Source organism: Marmota marmota, unplaced genomic scaffold, assembly GCF_001458135.2.
Source record: "Marmota marmota marmota unplaced genomic scaffold, marMar, whole genome shotgun sequence".
In the NCBI taxonomy this organism is placed as follows: Eukaryota; Metazoa; Chordata; class Mammalia; order Rodentia; family Sciuridae; genus Marmota; species Marmota marmota.
In genome coordinates this window covers 38,046,688-38,059,869 of record NW_025999949.1, presented here as the reverse complement: position 1 = coordinate 38,059,869, position 13,182 = coordinate 38,046,688, and the positions used below count along the sequence as shown (strand labels likewise).

The 13,182-nt window shown below is 61.1% G+C and overlaps 3 protein-coding genes across 16 annotated transcripts; 1 reads left to right on the top strand and 2 right to left on the bottom strand.

Moving 5' to 3' along the window:
* Nucleotides 1-536: 536 nt before the first annotated feature.
* Nucleotides 537-4,313, bottom strand: Lrrc14 (leucine rich repeat containing 14). 7 transcript variants are annotated; one of them, XM_015486662.2, is made up of 6 exons: nt 4,172-4,313; nt 3,784-3,884; nt 3,458-3,500; nt 2,433-2,786; nt 1,661-2,245; nt 537-1,573 (listed from the first exon to the last, which is right to left on the bottom strand). In XM_015486662.2, exons 4-6 carry the CDS (start codon nt 2,759-2,761, stop codon nt 1,006-1,008), a joined length of 1,482 nt encoding a protein of 493 aa, XP_015342148.1. In that variant the 5' UTR covers nt 2,762-2,786; nt 3,458-3,500; nt 3,784-3,884; nt 4,172-4,313; the 3' UTR covers nt 537-1,005. The 7 variants fall into 7 exon arrangements, with proteins under 7 accessions (XP_015342148.1, XP_015342151.1, XP_015342146.1 ...); XM_015486665.2 differs by lacking the exon at nt 3,458-3,500; XM_015486660.2 differs by lacking the exon at nt 3,458-3,500 and having other exon boundaries at nt 4,285-4,301.
* A 50-nt stretch (nt 4,314-4,363) lies between these two features.
* Recql4 (RecQ like helicase 4) lies at nt 4,364-10,961 on the top strand. 8 transcript variants are annotated; one of them, XM_015486658.2, is made up of 22 exons: nt 4,364-4,606; nt 4,675-4,708; nt 4,822-4,913; nt 5,121-5,261; nt 5,517-6,272; nt 6,363-6,489; nt 6,607-6,720; nt 6,820-6,927; nt 7,013-7,105; nt 7,177-7,313; nt 7,784-7,867; nt 7,941-8,129; nt 8,221-8,400; nt 8,476-8,617; nt 8,699-8,961; nt 9,043-9,331; nt 9,398-9,527; nt 9,610-9,779; nt 9,867-10,047; nt 10,134-10,284; nt 10,469-10,577; nt 10,666-10,961. In XM_015486658.2, exons 1-22 carry the CDS (start codon nt 4,364-4,366, stop codon nt 10,788-10,790), a joined length of 3,858 nt encoding a protein of 1,285 aa, XP_015342144.1. In that variant the 3' UTR covers nt 10,791-10,961. The 8 variants fall into 8 exon arrangements, with proteins under 8 accessions (XP_015342144.1, XP_048658317.1, XP_048658315.1 ...); XM_048802360.1 differs by having other exon boundaries at nt 4,822-5,261; XM_048802358.1 differs by having other exon boundaries at nt 4,822-5,261; nt 8,221-8,617.
* A 79-nt stretch (nt 10,962-11,040) lies between these two features.
* Mfsd3 (major facilitator superfamily domain containing 3) lies at nt 11,041-13,174 on the bottom strand. Its single transcript, XM_015486666.2, has 5 exons — nt 12,241-13,174; nt 11,724-11,871; nt 11,504-11,628; nt 11,327-11,436; nt 11,041-11,255 (listed from the first exon to the last, which is right to left on the bottom strand). Exons 1-5 carry the CDS (start codon nt 12,977-12,979, stop codon nt 11,082-11,084), a joined length of 1,296 nt encoding a protein of 431 aa, XP_015342152.1. The 5' UTR covers nt 12,980-13,174; the 3' UTR covers nt 11,041-11,081.
* Nucleotides 13,175-13,182: the final 8 nt, after the last annotated feature.

The following is a 13,182-nucleotide window of genomic DNA, read 5'->3' as shown; positions in this document are numbered from 1 at the left end:
GAGAGGGCGCGCTGTTCGTCAACGACTACTCGGACGGGCCCTGCACCTTCGCGCAGCTGGAAGAGCTGCGCGACGAGCGCGGCCACGAGATGTTCGTCATCGACCGCTCTAAGCCCCTATTCGCCGAGGGGCCGCCAGAAGCGCCTACCGAGGGCAGACCGCCAGAAGGGCCGCCCCCCTCACTCCGCCTCCCGCCGCGCGTCGCTTACGAAATCCACTGCTGAGCCGGCGGCGCGCGCCGATGACGCGAGGGCCGTTCATTGGCCCGCGTGGCGCAGCGCATGCTCATCAGTAAAGGTGGAAGCTCCGTTGGAGCACCAAGCTGTGGGGCGCCTGCAGACAGAGCCGCGAGGGGCCATGACCTGGAAGGTCCACGATGCCCGGGGAGAGCCCTGGCCTGCAGTGCTGGTGGGGTTACGCGGCCAGAGGGAGGGGCAGCAGGCCAGATGCTAGTTGATTCCCAGTAGCCATGCTGGGGATATAACAGAGGTGGGGAAGTCACACTGGCCAGTTGGAATAGAATAAACAGGCAAAGATTCAAACTCCAGACACGCTGCACGTTTGTACCTTGACACCACCCTCCAGCCCCATAGTCAGCTGGCGGGGTGGCTCTAGCGCCAGGGCAGGGAACACGGTACAGGCCAAAGGCTGCACCAGGACCTAGGCCTCGCCCCACCTTCAGCCCCACAGTGCTGCGCTCTTGGTAAGGAGACGCAAAGGGCCCGGAAGTGTCCCTTGGATAACAGCTGGGATCCCAGGTACATCCACAGAGAGCCAAGTGCAGCTATACTGAGCAGGGTAGTGCAGGCCTGAAATCCAGCACGGGGCCCACAGTCAGCCAGCCATTAGGGAGCAGGTGCAGGGCACTGCAGAAAGCATGGGACGCTTAAGGTGTGCCCTGGAGCAAGACAGACTCTGCAGGAAACCTGAGACCGGTCTTTGTTGTCAGGCCTCCAGCAGAGTCCCAGCAAAAGCTCTTGGCCTGTCTCATCCAAAGCCAGGAGGTCACAGGCTGAAGTAGTCTGCAGCTAGTCGCCCATAGATGTCTGTTGTCCAGAGCACATGGGCACGGCCTGAGGCCAGCAACAGCTGGTGCAACTCAGCTTCTACACGGGCAAACTTCTCCTCGTTGATGGAGGCTTCCAGAAGGACAGATGCAGGTGGAGGCCAGGGCAGGCCCTCATAGCAATCCACGGGGAAGGGGTGCACCACAGTGCGCAGCTCAGCCTGTACCGCTGAGTCCCGCAGCAGCTCCTTGAGGCCAGCCATGGATAGCGGGTTGCCATAGAGGCCAAGGTAGCGGAGACTGGCACAGCGGGTCAAGGTGGGCAGTGTGGCTACTAGCTGGGCATCAGCAAGCTGGCACTCAGTCAGCTCAAGATGCAGCAGTGTGGCTGCTGCCGCCTGCAACAAACCCTGGAAGGGCACTAGCTGACTTCCTGACAGATCATTACCACTCAGGTCCAGCTTCTTTAGGTGAGCAGCATGGGAGCTCCTTGCCAGGAAGCGCAGGTCCTCAGGCAGCAGAGCACAGAAGGCCAGCTCCAAGCTCTCCAAGGGGCTCTGCAGGGTACTGTGGGGACACAGGGGTCACAGACAAGTAGGCCCAGGGAGTGTCCCCATGGAGGGAAAGGGTAGAGCATTGATGGGGCCCACTCACCTGAGCAGCTGGTCCAGCCTGCCTGAAAGGAGAGAAGAGCCCATGCTGAGCTCCCGAAGACAGGTGAAGCGGCCCATCTGGGCCAGGAAGTAGCGGAAGTTGTCCTCACCATCTACAGAGGGCTGCCTTGAGTCCCCATGCACATAGTGTAGTCGCAGACTGGCCAGGTGCTGGAAGCGAGCCACATGAGGGATGATGACAGACAGGCCACGCAGGCCCAGATTGTTGAAGCGGAGGTCCACTCGGCGCAGGCAGCCTGCGTCCAGAAGCTGCAACAGGGCCACAGTGTTGCGCATGGGCAGGTCCTCAGCCCGGAGGTCCCGGCAGCATAGCCGCAGAGGGCTGCCCACGCTGCTTCGGAGAGCCTCACGCAGGAATGAATAGGAGGCCCGGTTCACCCGAAGGTCCACACGAACCTCCACAGGGATAGGGGCTGGTCCAGGTTCAGCAGTCCTGCTCTGTTGCTGGGCAATGCATGTGCGGGCCACAGCTGCTGTGCAGTCCCACATGCTCATAGTACCAGGGTCCTGCTCCACACCATCATCCAAGAGACCAGTCATGTCCAGCACCCGCAGTGTGTGCTTCCTAGAAGTAGGGATGGCCTGAGATGGGATGAGAGAGCAGGGCCTACAACCCCTCCCAGCCACTTTGGGACAAGAACAACAGTCTGCTGCCACACAGAGCTCTTGGAACTTTGCACCCCAACCTATGCTCTCCTCAGGGAACCCTCTTTGTAACTCCAGGCCTGAAGTCCCCACTGGTAAGTCCATACCTACAGAGGGAATGTGTGCCAGCTTCAGCTTCTGGGGTGTGGAACCGAGCAGTCAGCCCCAGGATTACAGCTTGCATGCTCTCAGTGCTGGGTCGCTCCTGCAGCAATGCCCGGCTACAGTGAGCACATTCCTGCAACAACTGCTGGAAGCTGAGCAGTGGGAAGGGCCATGTGTGCACCAGCTCACGCAGTACCACAGTCTTCTTGTCCATGAAGGCCACCTTGAATAGCAGGGGAAAGAGCTCTCGGGGCAGCAGGGGCAGGGCCTGGCAGGCAGCTGGCTGGCACTGGAGCACCTGCCGAGTGCTCAGGAACACAAGTGTGTGCATGGCGCTGGGCCGTGCAGGCAGCCACCTGCAGGAGAGGAGCTTCAGTGAAGAAAACCTAGAATACCACTAGGTCATATCCACTCTATACACCAGTGGTGAGAAAGCCCAATATGGTGCCCAACTAGAGCAGAGAGTGGAGAACAGTGACACAGAGAAGTACCCACTTAGGTACCTGGCACTGGCTGGGCAGAGTGGACCAGGGACAAGGCCACACCCCAGGCCCCAACCTACAGAAGCAAAAGGCTTTGTTAGGAAAACAAAGCATCGTAGTACATAAATGGTGTCACCACTGAGTTTACTTGTGCTTCTACAGATGGTTACTGCTCTGCAGAGGCCCCATTGGCCCCAAATCACAAAGCTGTTTCAGAAATCCTTCCTCAAAAGTAGAATAGAGCCCAGGCCCCTCCCTGCAGCCCGTTGTCAGCCTGCAGCAGATGGAGTTCTCCCAGGGGGGCCTGCAGCCCCCTCACGGCTCCCTCCCTCATCTTCCTCACAGATGTATTTGAGGGCTGCTCTCAGATTCCACAAAGCACAGACACAGCTTAATAACATCAGGGCTTAAAAGATTAAAACCTGGGAAACAGAGTTAAAATGACATGGCCTGGGATCAAGGCCCTCAACGTTAGCCCAAGGGATAATTACTGTTTTCTGGGATGTCACCAGGGATGGAAACCCCCGAGAAAAAGCAAGTCTCACCTTCTGTGACCCTTGCCACCTGTCTAAGCATCTCTCTTCTTCCCTGAGGAATCAACGTGGAGAGAAACCAAGGATTCAAAAAGGCCCAAGCCTGAGCTTGCTCAAATGAGGCACAAACAGCACACAAGCTGAGAAGATGCATGCAAATGACCCGAGGTTGCAGAATATCTGCGACAGAAGGGCTCGGCCCTGCTTCCTGTGGGCCAGCCACCTTACCCTGATCCCCCTCCTACAGTTAGGAAAGCTAAGGCCTAGGCCTTGACCAAGGTCACAGCCCAGGAAAGGGACAGAGAGCATTCCAGCCACAGGGCCTTGAGCTTACTGACCTCTCGAGGCCAAGCCCTTCAGGAGCCACTTCTGGGAAACCCCGTATGCCCACCCTCGGCTTGGCGCTCCCGTGCACAAATCTCGCGAGGACGATGCATACCTCGGTGACAAGACAGACGGAATGAGCACCTGTCGCAAAAGGAAACGAAGGCAACCGACCTGGCCGCCCGGATAAGAGTCTCTACGCGATGCCCCCGATCGTCCGGCGCTGGAACAAGCGCAAAAGCCCCTGTCGGGCTCCTACGGGCCCTCAACCTGACGACCCTCCGCCGCCCGAGCAGGTCTGTTCCCCCAGGCCTGGCGAATCCCAGGCGACCCCGAGGCCGTTCTCACGGCGTGGGGGTCTCCCAGGCCGTTCCCGCCCCCAGCGGCACCGCCCAGGCTCACAAGCGCCAGCCCTCGCCTCCCCGGCACGAGCGCCCGGCGCTACGCCCCTTTGTCCAGTCAGTCCTGCCGACGCGCCGCATCACTTCGGCCCAAGGCCCGCGGCCGGCGCTCACCGACCCCAGAGCCACCACCACAGTCTCCAGCCCCGCCTCGGCTGTCCACCGGCCCCGCCCAGCCTCGCGGCGCGCGGCGATGACGCAGACACGACCCATTGGTCGACCCTACAGGGCCCGGCGGATTGGTCATCCGTCCCAGCGGCCCCGCCCCAGCCCTGCCGCGCAGCTCCATTGGCTGGTAGACCGACGTCGCTGGTGTGGCGGGAAGATTCGCAGGACGCGGGACTGGATCCCTATGGAGCGGCTGCGGGACGTGCGGACGCAACTACAGGAGTGGGAGCGCGGGTTCAGGCGGCAGCACCGGCGGCGGCCCGGCCAGGTACGAGCTGTAGTGGGAGGGGAGAGCTATAGAGGGCGCAGCCTCCGTCTGACACGTTCCCTTCACAGGAAGACGTGGAGGCGGCGCCCGAGGACGTCCGCGGTGAGCAATGCGATACCGGTGACCGAGGAGCGCGGGACGGCCTGCGGGGGAAGGGGGAGCGAGGTGATGCGGACCCCGCCCTGACCCCGACTCCCGTCCTCCCACCCACCCAGCTCTCTACCGGGAGTACCGCGCCCTAAAGCAGTCGGTGGTCCTTGCCGGCGGCGGGCTCCGCAGCTCGGAGCCGTCGCTCCCAGCGGAGGAGGTACCTGAGCCCGTGACCCCAACCTGCCGGTCAGCTTCCTGTATGGCCGGGTGTTGGGAGCCAAGAGCAATCTCAGCCAAGCCTCCGGAGCATAGAACTTGGGAGGAGAATAGAGCCACGCCTTCCTCCTGGGGATGGGTGTTGCAGACACCTCAGCCCTCCTGCCAGCCTTTTTCTGGTCTGGACCCCTGCTTCTTCCTCCTGAAGGTTCTGGAGGCCAGCTGCTGGGGACCCCACCTGAATCGGGCAGCAACCCAGAGTCCACAACCTACTCCACAGATGAGCCCGGGGGGATCTGTGCAGGACTATGGAAAGAGGCTCAAGGCCAATCTCAAGGTCATACTACAGGTGAAAAGTGGAAGTGAGCTGCAATACATTGGAGCTGGGCCCAAAGGTGCCCTAGACCCAGAGGCAGGCCTTTGCGTCCACCTTTCCACACTATATGCAGGCACAGGCAGGGCCCCTGTGTTGGTCAGGGCTTGACTTCCAAGTGGTACTCAAAGATAGCCTTTGCCCTCAGTCTTGTTCACAGTCAGGTTTGTGCATCTTACCTTGCGCTGTCATTTATTTAGAGTGGGGTCTCTTTTATCCTCCCTGTCCCAGGCTGAGCCAACACTGGGCAGCAGACTCCAGCCTCCACGAAGACCCTTGTCCAAGATGCCCACCACAGGTCCACCCAGCCCAAGGACTGCCCCCACTTCTCCAGAAGAAGTCAGTGGTGGCACACTTCCCCAGCCATCCGAGCCCAAACGAAGTTCAGGCCGGCTCCAGCAGCTTCGGGCATCTCTGAGTCTGCGGCTGGGCTCCCTAGACCCTGGCTGGCTTCAGCGGTGCCACAGTGGACCCTTAGATTTTCTGAAGCCCCCCAGTGCCTGCAGTCCTGGCCAGGGTAGAAAGGAGTCACAACACCTGACGTCGGAAGAGTTTCTTGTCTTTGGTCCCAATACTTGCTCTGAGGAATTCTCACAAGGTCCAGAGACTCCAGCCCCACAGGCAGCCCAAAATGGTATGGGGAGCCCTCAGCCCAGCAACCCTCAAGGCAAGAAGCCAAAGTGGAGTGAGAATGGAGGGAGTCCTGTGCAGCCCCAGCAGGACATCAGCCAAACAGGACCCTTGTCTGAGGGGACAGGGGCTGTAGCACTTGAAGAAGACCTTCCAGGGCAACCTGTACAGGCCCAGCCATCTCAGCCCTGTAGCAGTTCTTCAAGTCCATCTAGGACAAAGAAGCCTAAGGGGATGGCCCATACGTTGTCCCGTAGACCAGCTGTCCAGGACAGAAGTAACTATGTCCGGCTCAACATGAAGCGCAAACGTTATGTGTGGGGTGGGGCCCTTCGAGGTAGGCTCCTCCGCAGGCAGGTGAGATGGGCATAGCAGGACAAGGGTGGGCCTTCCCCATACCTCTCCCATCTCCCTTTTATGTGATTCTCTCTTGTGCGCCCTCCTCAGGCATGGAAACAGAAGTGGCAGAAGAAAGGGGAGTGTTTCGGGGGTGGTGGGGCCAGACCCCCAGCCAAGGATTCTTGTTTCCAGTCTGGGCCGTTTGGCCGCTGGGTTCCCCAGTGCTCCAAGCCAGGTGAGGGCCTCCACCCCGATAAATGGGAGGGGCCAGGGCTAAGCAGGGAGTACGGAGCCCCTTTGGTAGGCACTTCTACTCAAATAACGCCCTGTCATCTCCTCACCCTTGGCCCAGGCCCCACTCTGAGCCTTCAGAAGGAGATTGGCAAGAACAGGGACAACATGCAGTCCTTTCCTACTTTGGAAGAAGCAGCCTGGAGAGCAGACACTGCTTGCTGCCACCTCCCCAGTAAGTCAGGGGAAGAGGGTGGTTAGACCCAGTGGCCCCTGTGCCAGGCTGTTTCAGTGCAGCCTGGAGCCCCAAAAATACCTTCTCTCGTCTGCCCAGTTGGTGAGAACACAGGACTTACTGGGCCCGAGCTACAGGTGTGTCCCCCATCCCAGCACCCCCCAGTGCTACCCCTCTACCCACCAGGGCCCTCAGGACAGGTAGCAGGTGAGCAGAAACTCACTGTACCAGAGCCTTTACCTCTGGGTGGGGAGACTTTGGAGGCCTTACTGACAAACACCTGTGTCCACAGAGACACCAGCTGAGGTGTTCCAGGCCCTGGAGCAACTAGGGTACCGAGCCTTCCGCCCAGGGCAGGAGCATGCAGTCATGCGGATCCTGTCGGGTGAGTGTGGCCACCGGGGACTGGCTCTAGCCTTTGGACACAGCCTTGCAACTGCCTCTTGTCTGGCCTAGGCATCTCCACACTGCTGGAGCTACCTACAGGTGCTGGTAAGTCCCTGTGCTACCAGCTTCCTGCCCTGGTGTGCGCCCGCCGCAGCTCCTGCCTCACACTGGTGGTCTCCCCGCTCCTGTCGCTCATGGATGACCAGGTGTGTGGATCAAGTGTTGGGAACCAAAGCCTCTGGTGCCCTGGGGTTGCTTTCTGTTCCCTGAACACCAGGAGCTACAAGGTGTTCTGCTCACCTGTGCTCAAGGGTAATGGGGCCTAACCCCCAACACCCACCATCAGGCCTCTGAGCTTCAGGGCCCTAGGCCCAGGGCTCTCTTCCAGACCCTCCCAAAGGTTGGAAGTAAAAGTGGTCCAAAAGAGGGGTGCATTTTGGGGTGGTGGCCCACAGCCTCAGCTGAGGATTCTTGTTTTTTGTGTGGGGTAATTCGGCTGGTCATCACAGTGCCCCCAGCCAAGTGAGACCGCTGCCCTAGGGAATGGGCAGGGCCAATGCCTTTATCCCAGAACCCGGGATCTGGTGCTTCTCCCAGGGAGCCGGTTGAGTACCTGCAGAATTCAGGGGAGAGCCAGGATTGGACTAGCCTGTGACAGCACTGCCTCTATCTGCAGATGTCCAGCCTGCCCCCATGTCTCAAGGCAGCCTGCCTCCACTCAGGCATGACCAAGAAGCAGCGGGAGTCTGTTCTGCAGAAGGTCAGGGCATCCCATGGGTGGGGGGGTCTGTGGGTAGTCATCTGGGTAGTGCCCCTAACCCTGATGCCTTCAGGTGCAGGCAGCCCAGGTGAATGTGCTGATGCTGTCCCCAGAGGCACTGGTTGGGGCTGGGACTGGCGGCCCTGCCAGCTTCCTCCAGGCCTCCCAGCTGCCCCCCGTGGCCTTTGCTTGCATTGATGAGGCCCACTGCCTCTCTCAGTGGTCACACAATTTCCGGCCTTGCTACCTGCGCATCTGCAAAGTGAGTCCAGGGGGTGGTCAGGGTGGGTGGTGGATGGATAAGGGCCCCATGGGCTGGGTGGCCTCACCATCACCCTTCCCTTCTGATGCAGGTACTTCGGGAGCGCATGGGTGTACGCTGTTTCCTGGGTCTCACAGCCACAGCCACACGCAGGACTGCTCGTGATGTAGCCCAGCACCTGGGTGTAGCCGAGGAGCTTGGCCGGGGTGGGCCAGCCCCCATCCCTGCCAACTTGCACCTGTCTGTGTCTGTAGACAGGAACCCACACCAGGTAGGTGTGCACATAGCAGGGTCCTGGGCAGAGAGCCCACATCCTGCCTGGCCAGTGACCACTGCTCCCTGCCAGGCTCTGGTGACGCTGCTGCAGGGTAACCGCTTTCGTGCCCTGGACTCAATCATCGTTTACTGCAACCGACGGGAGGACACAGAGCGAGTTGCTGCACTTCTCCGAACCTGCCTGTGTGCAGGGCAGGACCCAGGCTCTAGAGGTAGGGCACCACAGGGTAGGCCCCAGGGCCACCCCGTGTGCCAGCCCTGATGCCACCAGCCATCTCTCCATCTTCCCCAAGGTCATGCCCCAGAGACTGTAGCTGCAGCTTATCATGCTGGCATGTGCACCCGGGAGCGGCAGCGAGTGCAGCGGGCCTTCATGCAAGGCCATCTGCGGGTGGTGGTGGCCACCGTGGCCTTTGGCATGGGACTAGACAGGACAGATGTGCGGGCCGTGCTGCACCTGGGGATGCCCCCAAGCTTTGAGAGCTATGTGCAGGCCGTGGGCCGTGCTGGACGTGATGGGCAGCCTGCCCATTGCCACCTCTTCCTGCAGCCTCAGGTTGGCACCCTGCCATCCCTCACACCAGGCCAGCCCCTGGTGCCCTGGCCACACACAGACTCATGGCCTCTGCTTCTACAGGGCCAGGACCTGCAGGAGCTGCGCAGACATGTGCACGCCAACGGTGCCGATTTCTTGGCCCTGAAAAAGCTGGTACAGCGCCTGTTTCCACCCTGCTCCTGTACGCCACAGCCTCCAGAGCAGGAAGGAGGCAGGAATGGGATGAGGCCCACAGCTGGGGCCCCCCTGCAGGAGGCCAAGCAGCACAGTGGCCACTCAGCTGCCCCAGTGCGGGGACAGGTCTGCCCTGGCCATGCCCGAGCACTCCCAATACAGCAAATAGTGCAGGCCCTGGACATGCCAGAAGAGGGTAAGGGCCGGGAAGACGGGGGAGGGGGGCTGTCCCCACACCACCTGAGCCCACTCCCCCCTACAGCCATTGAGACCCTGCTGTGCTACCTGGAGCTGCATCCCCGGCACTGGCTGGAGCTGCTGCCAACCACCTATTCCCGCTGTCACCTGCGCTGCCCTGGGGGCCCCACCCAGCTCCAGGCCCTGGCCCACAAGTGAGTACACAGCACCCCGGGTCAGGGATATGGACAGAGGGCCAGGGATGCTAGTCACATGCCCCTTTCCTCTGGAGCACAGGTGTCCTCTTGCAGCTGCATGCTGGGCCAGGTGGCCACCTGAGGACATGGGGCCAGGCAGCAGCTCCATGGAATTTGATGTGGTAGAGCTGGTGAACTCGATGGGCTGGGAGCTGGCATCTGTGCAGCAGGCTCTCCGTCAGCTGCAGTGGGACCCAGAGCCCAGGACAGGTGTGCTTGCCCCTACTCCCCCACCCGACTGCCTGCCACCCATCCACCCTCCCACCCATCCACCCTCCACCTGATACACTCTGGCAGGTGTGCTGCAGGGAACAGGGGTGATTGTGGAGTTCAGGGAGCTGGCGTTCCACCTGCGCAGCCCTGGTGATCTGACTGCTGAGGAGAGGGACGAGGTATGCGACTTTCTGTTCAACCGTGTGCAGGCCCAAGAGCGCAAGGCCCTGGCACATCTGCGCCGAATGTCTGAGGCCTTTCACAGGTAGGAAGTGGGTGAGCAGGTGCTGGGACCATCCACTCTGTCCCCATGGGCAGTCTTGATAGGCTCCTCTCACCCCTGCACCCCAGTGTGGCCTTCCCCAGCTGTGGGCCCTGCCTCGAGCAGCCTGACATGGATCGCAGTGCCCAGCTGAAGGCCCTCCTCAGCTGCTACTTCGAGGAAGAGGACAAGGAAGAGGGAGGGACAGAGGAGCAGGGCCCAGAGCCTGGGCAGGTCCAGGTGAGCATAGCCCCTCTGGGGTGATCTCCAAAGCCAAGGATGGTGCCACACCCATACCCCTGATTTGGACAGTTCACACCCCCTACCTAGCCTGTCCACAGGCTTCCTCAGCTGCCAGGCTTGGCTATGTTGGATGGGGGTCTCTGGAAGCTCGGGGAAGTCTGATGTGCTTGTCCACCCACAGCTTCAGGACTGGGAGGACCAGGTCCGCCATGACATCCGCCAGCTCCTGTCCCTGAGGCCAGAAGAGAGGTTTTCCAGCAGGGCCGTGGCTCGTATCTTTCATGGCATTGGTGAGGGCTCCAGGGGCTGCCTGATGCAGACAGGGCTAGGGACAGGAACCGGCCCACCTTAGGTCTGTGTCTTTCTGCTCCACCACAGGAAGCCCTCGATACCCAGCCCAGGTATATGGGCAGGACCAGCGCTTCTGGAGAAAGCACCTACATCTGAGTTTCCAGGCCCTGATGCGCCTGGCCACAGAGGAGCTCCTACTGGTTGGCCGATGACTGACTGCCCTGCTCACAAGGCTGCTGCCCCCATGTAGGACAGGTAGACACATGGCCACTCCTCAAGGCAGCAGTGCAGCTGTCAATCATCAACACAGTATTGAAGTCTGCCAGCAACTGGATCGTGACAAAGGGGTTCCAAAATGCAGAATAAAAGGGGTCTGAGTTGTTTTCATGGGCCCTCCTTTCCAGCAAGGCGGCCCTTAGTCTGAGGACAGCTGTGCCTCACCTTCGGCAGACACATTCAGGCTAAAGGCACACTTGGCTTTATTGACAGTCCTACCGCCCAGTTCAGGCCAGGGTGCTGGGTGCCAGGCTCAGGTCCAAAAGGGGCAGTGCTGAGAGCACAAGAAAGACGGTGAAGCAGGGATGTGGGCCCAAACCATCAGCCAGCATTCCAGCCAGGGCACCCATCAGCAACTTGCCCAGCAGCTCCAGAGTGGCCAGGAGGCTATAGTGCGTTGCCTGGGGATGGGGTGTATGGTCAGAGCCTCAGGCCTTCCCAGCTCCTGGGTGTCCCTGCCACGTCCCCTCACCTGAAGGGCCCTGGGTGCCAGCTGGCTGCAGTGCATCATCACAGTGAAGGTGGCAGTGGTGACCAGGCCCCCCAGGAAGTGCTGCAGACACAGGCTCAGCAAGGCTGCTCCTGAGAGAAGAGAGGTCAGCAGGGCCCCAAACTCCCGGACCCTCCACCCCCAAAGCCAGCCCCTCACCTCTTAGGAGTGTGCCAGGGCCCACACTGGCCCCTGGAGTGTCCAGGTAGAAGAGCAGAGCAGTCTGGCAGGCCAAGCCCCCAAGGCGGAGCTGCAACACTGACCTCAACAGAAGGAGTGGCTCCCTGGGGTTGGGGTGGGAGTGGGGAGGTTATAGGTCAGAGGATCTAGGACAGGGCCAAGGGTGAGGAGGGGGCAGGGCAGGCTGAGAAGGGCTTACCAATGCCTGGCCAGTAGGGTTCCACCCAAGGAGGATCCAGTGATAGAGCAGGCCACAGCACCCAAGCCGTTCCAGAGTCCCAGCTCTGGGGCAGAAGCACCATGGTCCAGTAGGAAGAGCGGAAATAGGCTGCCAGCGCCCTGCTCACCTGCAGAAGCAGCAGCAATCCCCATGCCTACCCCTACTTCTCTTCTCCCCACCTGGGCCCCTGCCCTGCCCCCATTATCCTGGGCCACAGGTGCTGGGAGAGAAATGCACTGGGCATTTGGTGGAGCCCAGGGTCAGCAGACAACAACACCAGAGCAACTCAAGGGGCTAGGACTTGGGCTGGAGCTGAGGGAGGACAAGAGGCAAGGCCAGGTTGCAGAACCCGGGGTGCTGCGATCCAGGCTGGGTTCTGGAGCCAGCCCAAGAAAGAGGGCGGCCCCTTAAGTGGATCCCAGAGGCCTCGGGGACCCACCTGGAGCTGTCCCTGAGGCCCTGGTCCTGTTGTTGCCTGGCTTGAGACTTAACTCACCCAGCTTGTAGGTGAGCACAAAGCCTGCGGTCCACAGGGTCTCAGGAGCAGCCAGCAAATCCTGCAGGTGTGGGGTGTGCTCTGAGGGCTGAGGCCATGGTAGCTGGTGCAGCGCTGGTGCAGTCCAGGCCAGTGCAGCGGCCAGCCAGTAGGTGGCAGCCAGGAGCACAAAGACCAGTGGCCAAGATAGAGTGGGCAAGAGAACAAGCAGTCCGCCCCCAGCCAGCGCTGCCCCCAGCTTGTAAGCGACCACCTGCACGGTGTTGCCGGGTCCCAGCTCGGCTGGATCCAGGAGCTGGACGGCCAGTGTATCCAGGGCTACGTCCTGCACAGCCGCACCAAGGTTCAGCAACAGCAGCAGCCCCATCACGGTGGCGGGCAGCGCGTCCTGGCTACCTTGGTTGGGAGGCAGTGCGGCCAGCAGCCCACATACTAGGCCTAGAGCCGCTGTGCTGAGCGTCAGCCAGGTCCGCGGGGAGCCCCGTCTGTCCACCAGTGGGGCCCACGCCAGCTTGAACAGCCATGGTGCATACAGACCTTTGGCTAGACCCACGCGCGTCAGGGAGAGGCCGCGGGCCCGCAGCAGGATAGGCAGCAGGCTGGACTGCAGCCCATAGGGCAGGCCCTGCACCAAGTAGAGACTGGCCAGCGGCAGCAGCTTTCCGTGCATGGTCAGTGTCAGAAGGGCCCGAGCGGGCTCAGGCCGGGAGCAAGGCCCCGGTGGGGTCTGACACGGCATTGTCCCATCCGCACCGGGTCAGGGGCAGGGTAAGCTGGGGCCCGGATGCGCGCGTTGAGGTCCTGGGGTTGTCGATACCCCGAAAGAACCAAAGCTGGGACAAAGCAGCCAGTAAGAACCAGGACCTCCACCCCGCAGGACTGCAGGCTCCTGCAGCCCGCGGCTCCCAGCGTGCTTTGCGCGGGGCGGGGCCTGGGGAGGCG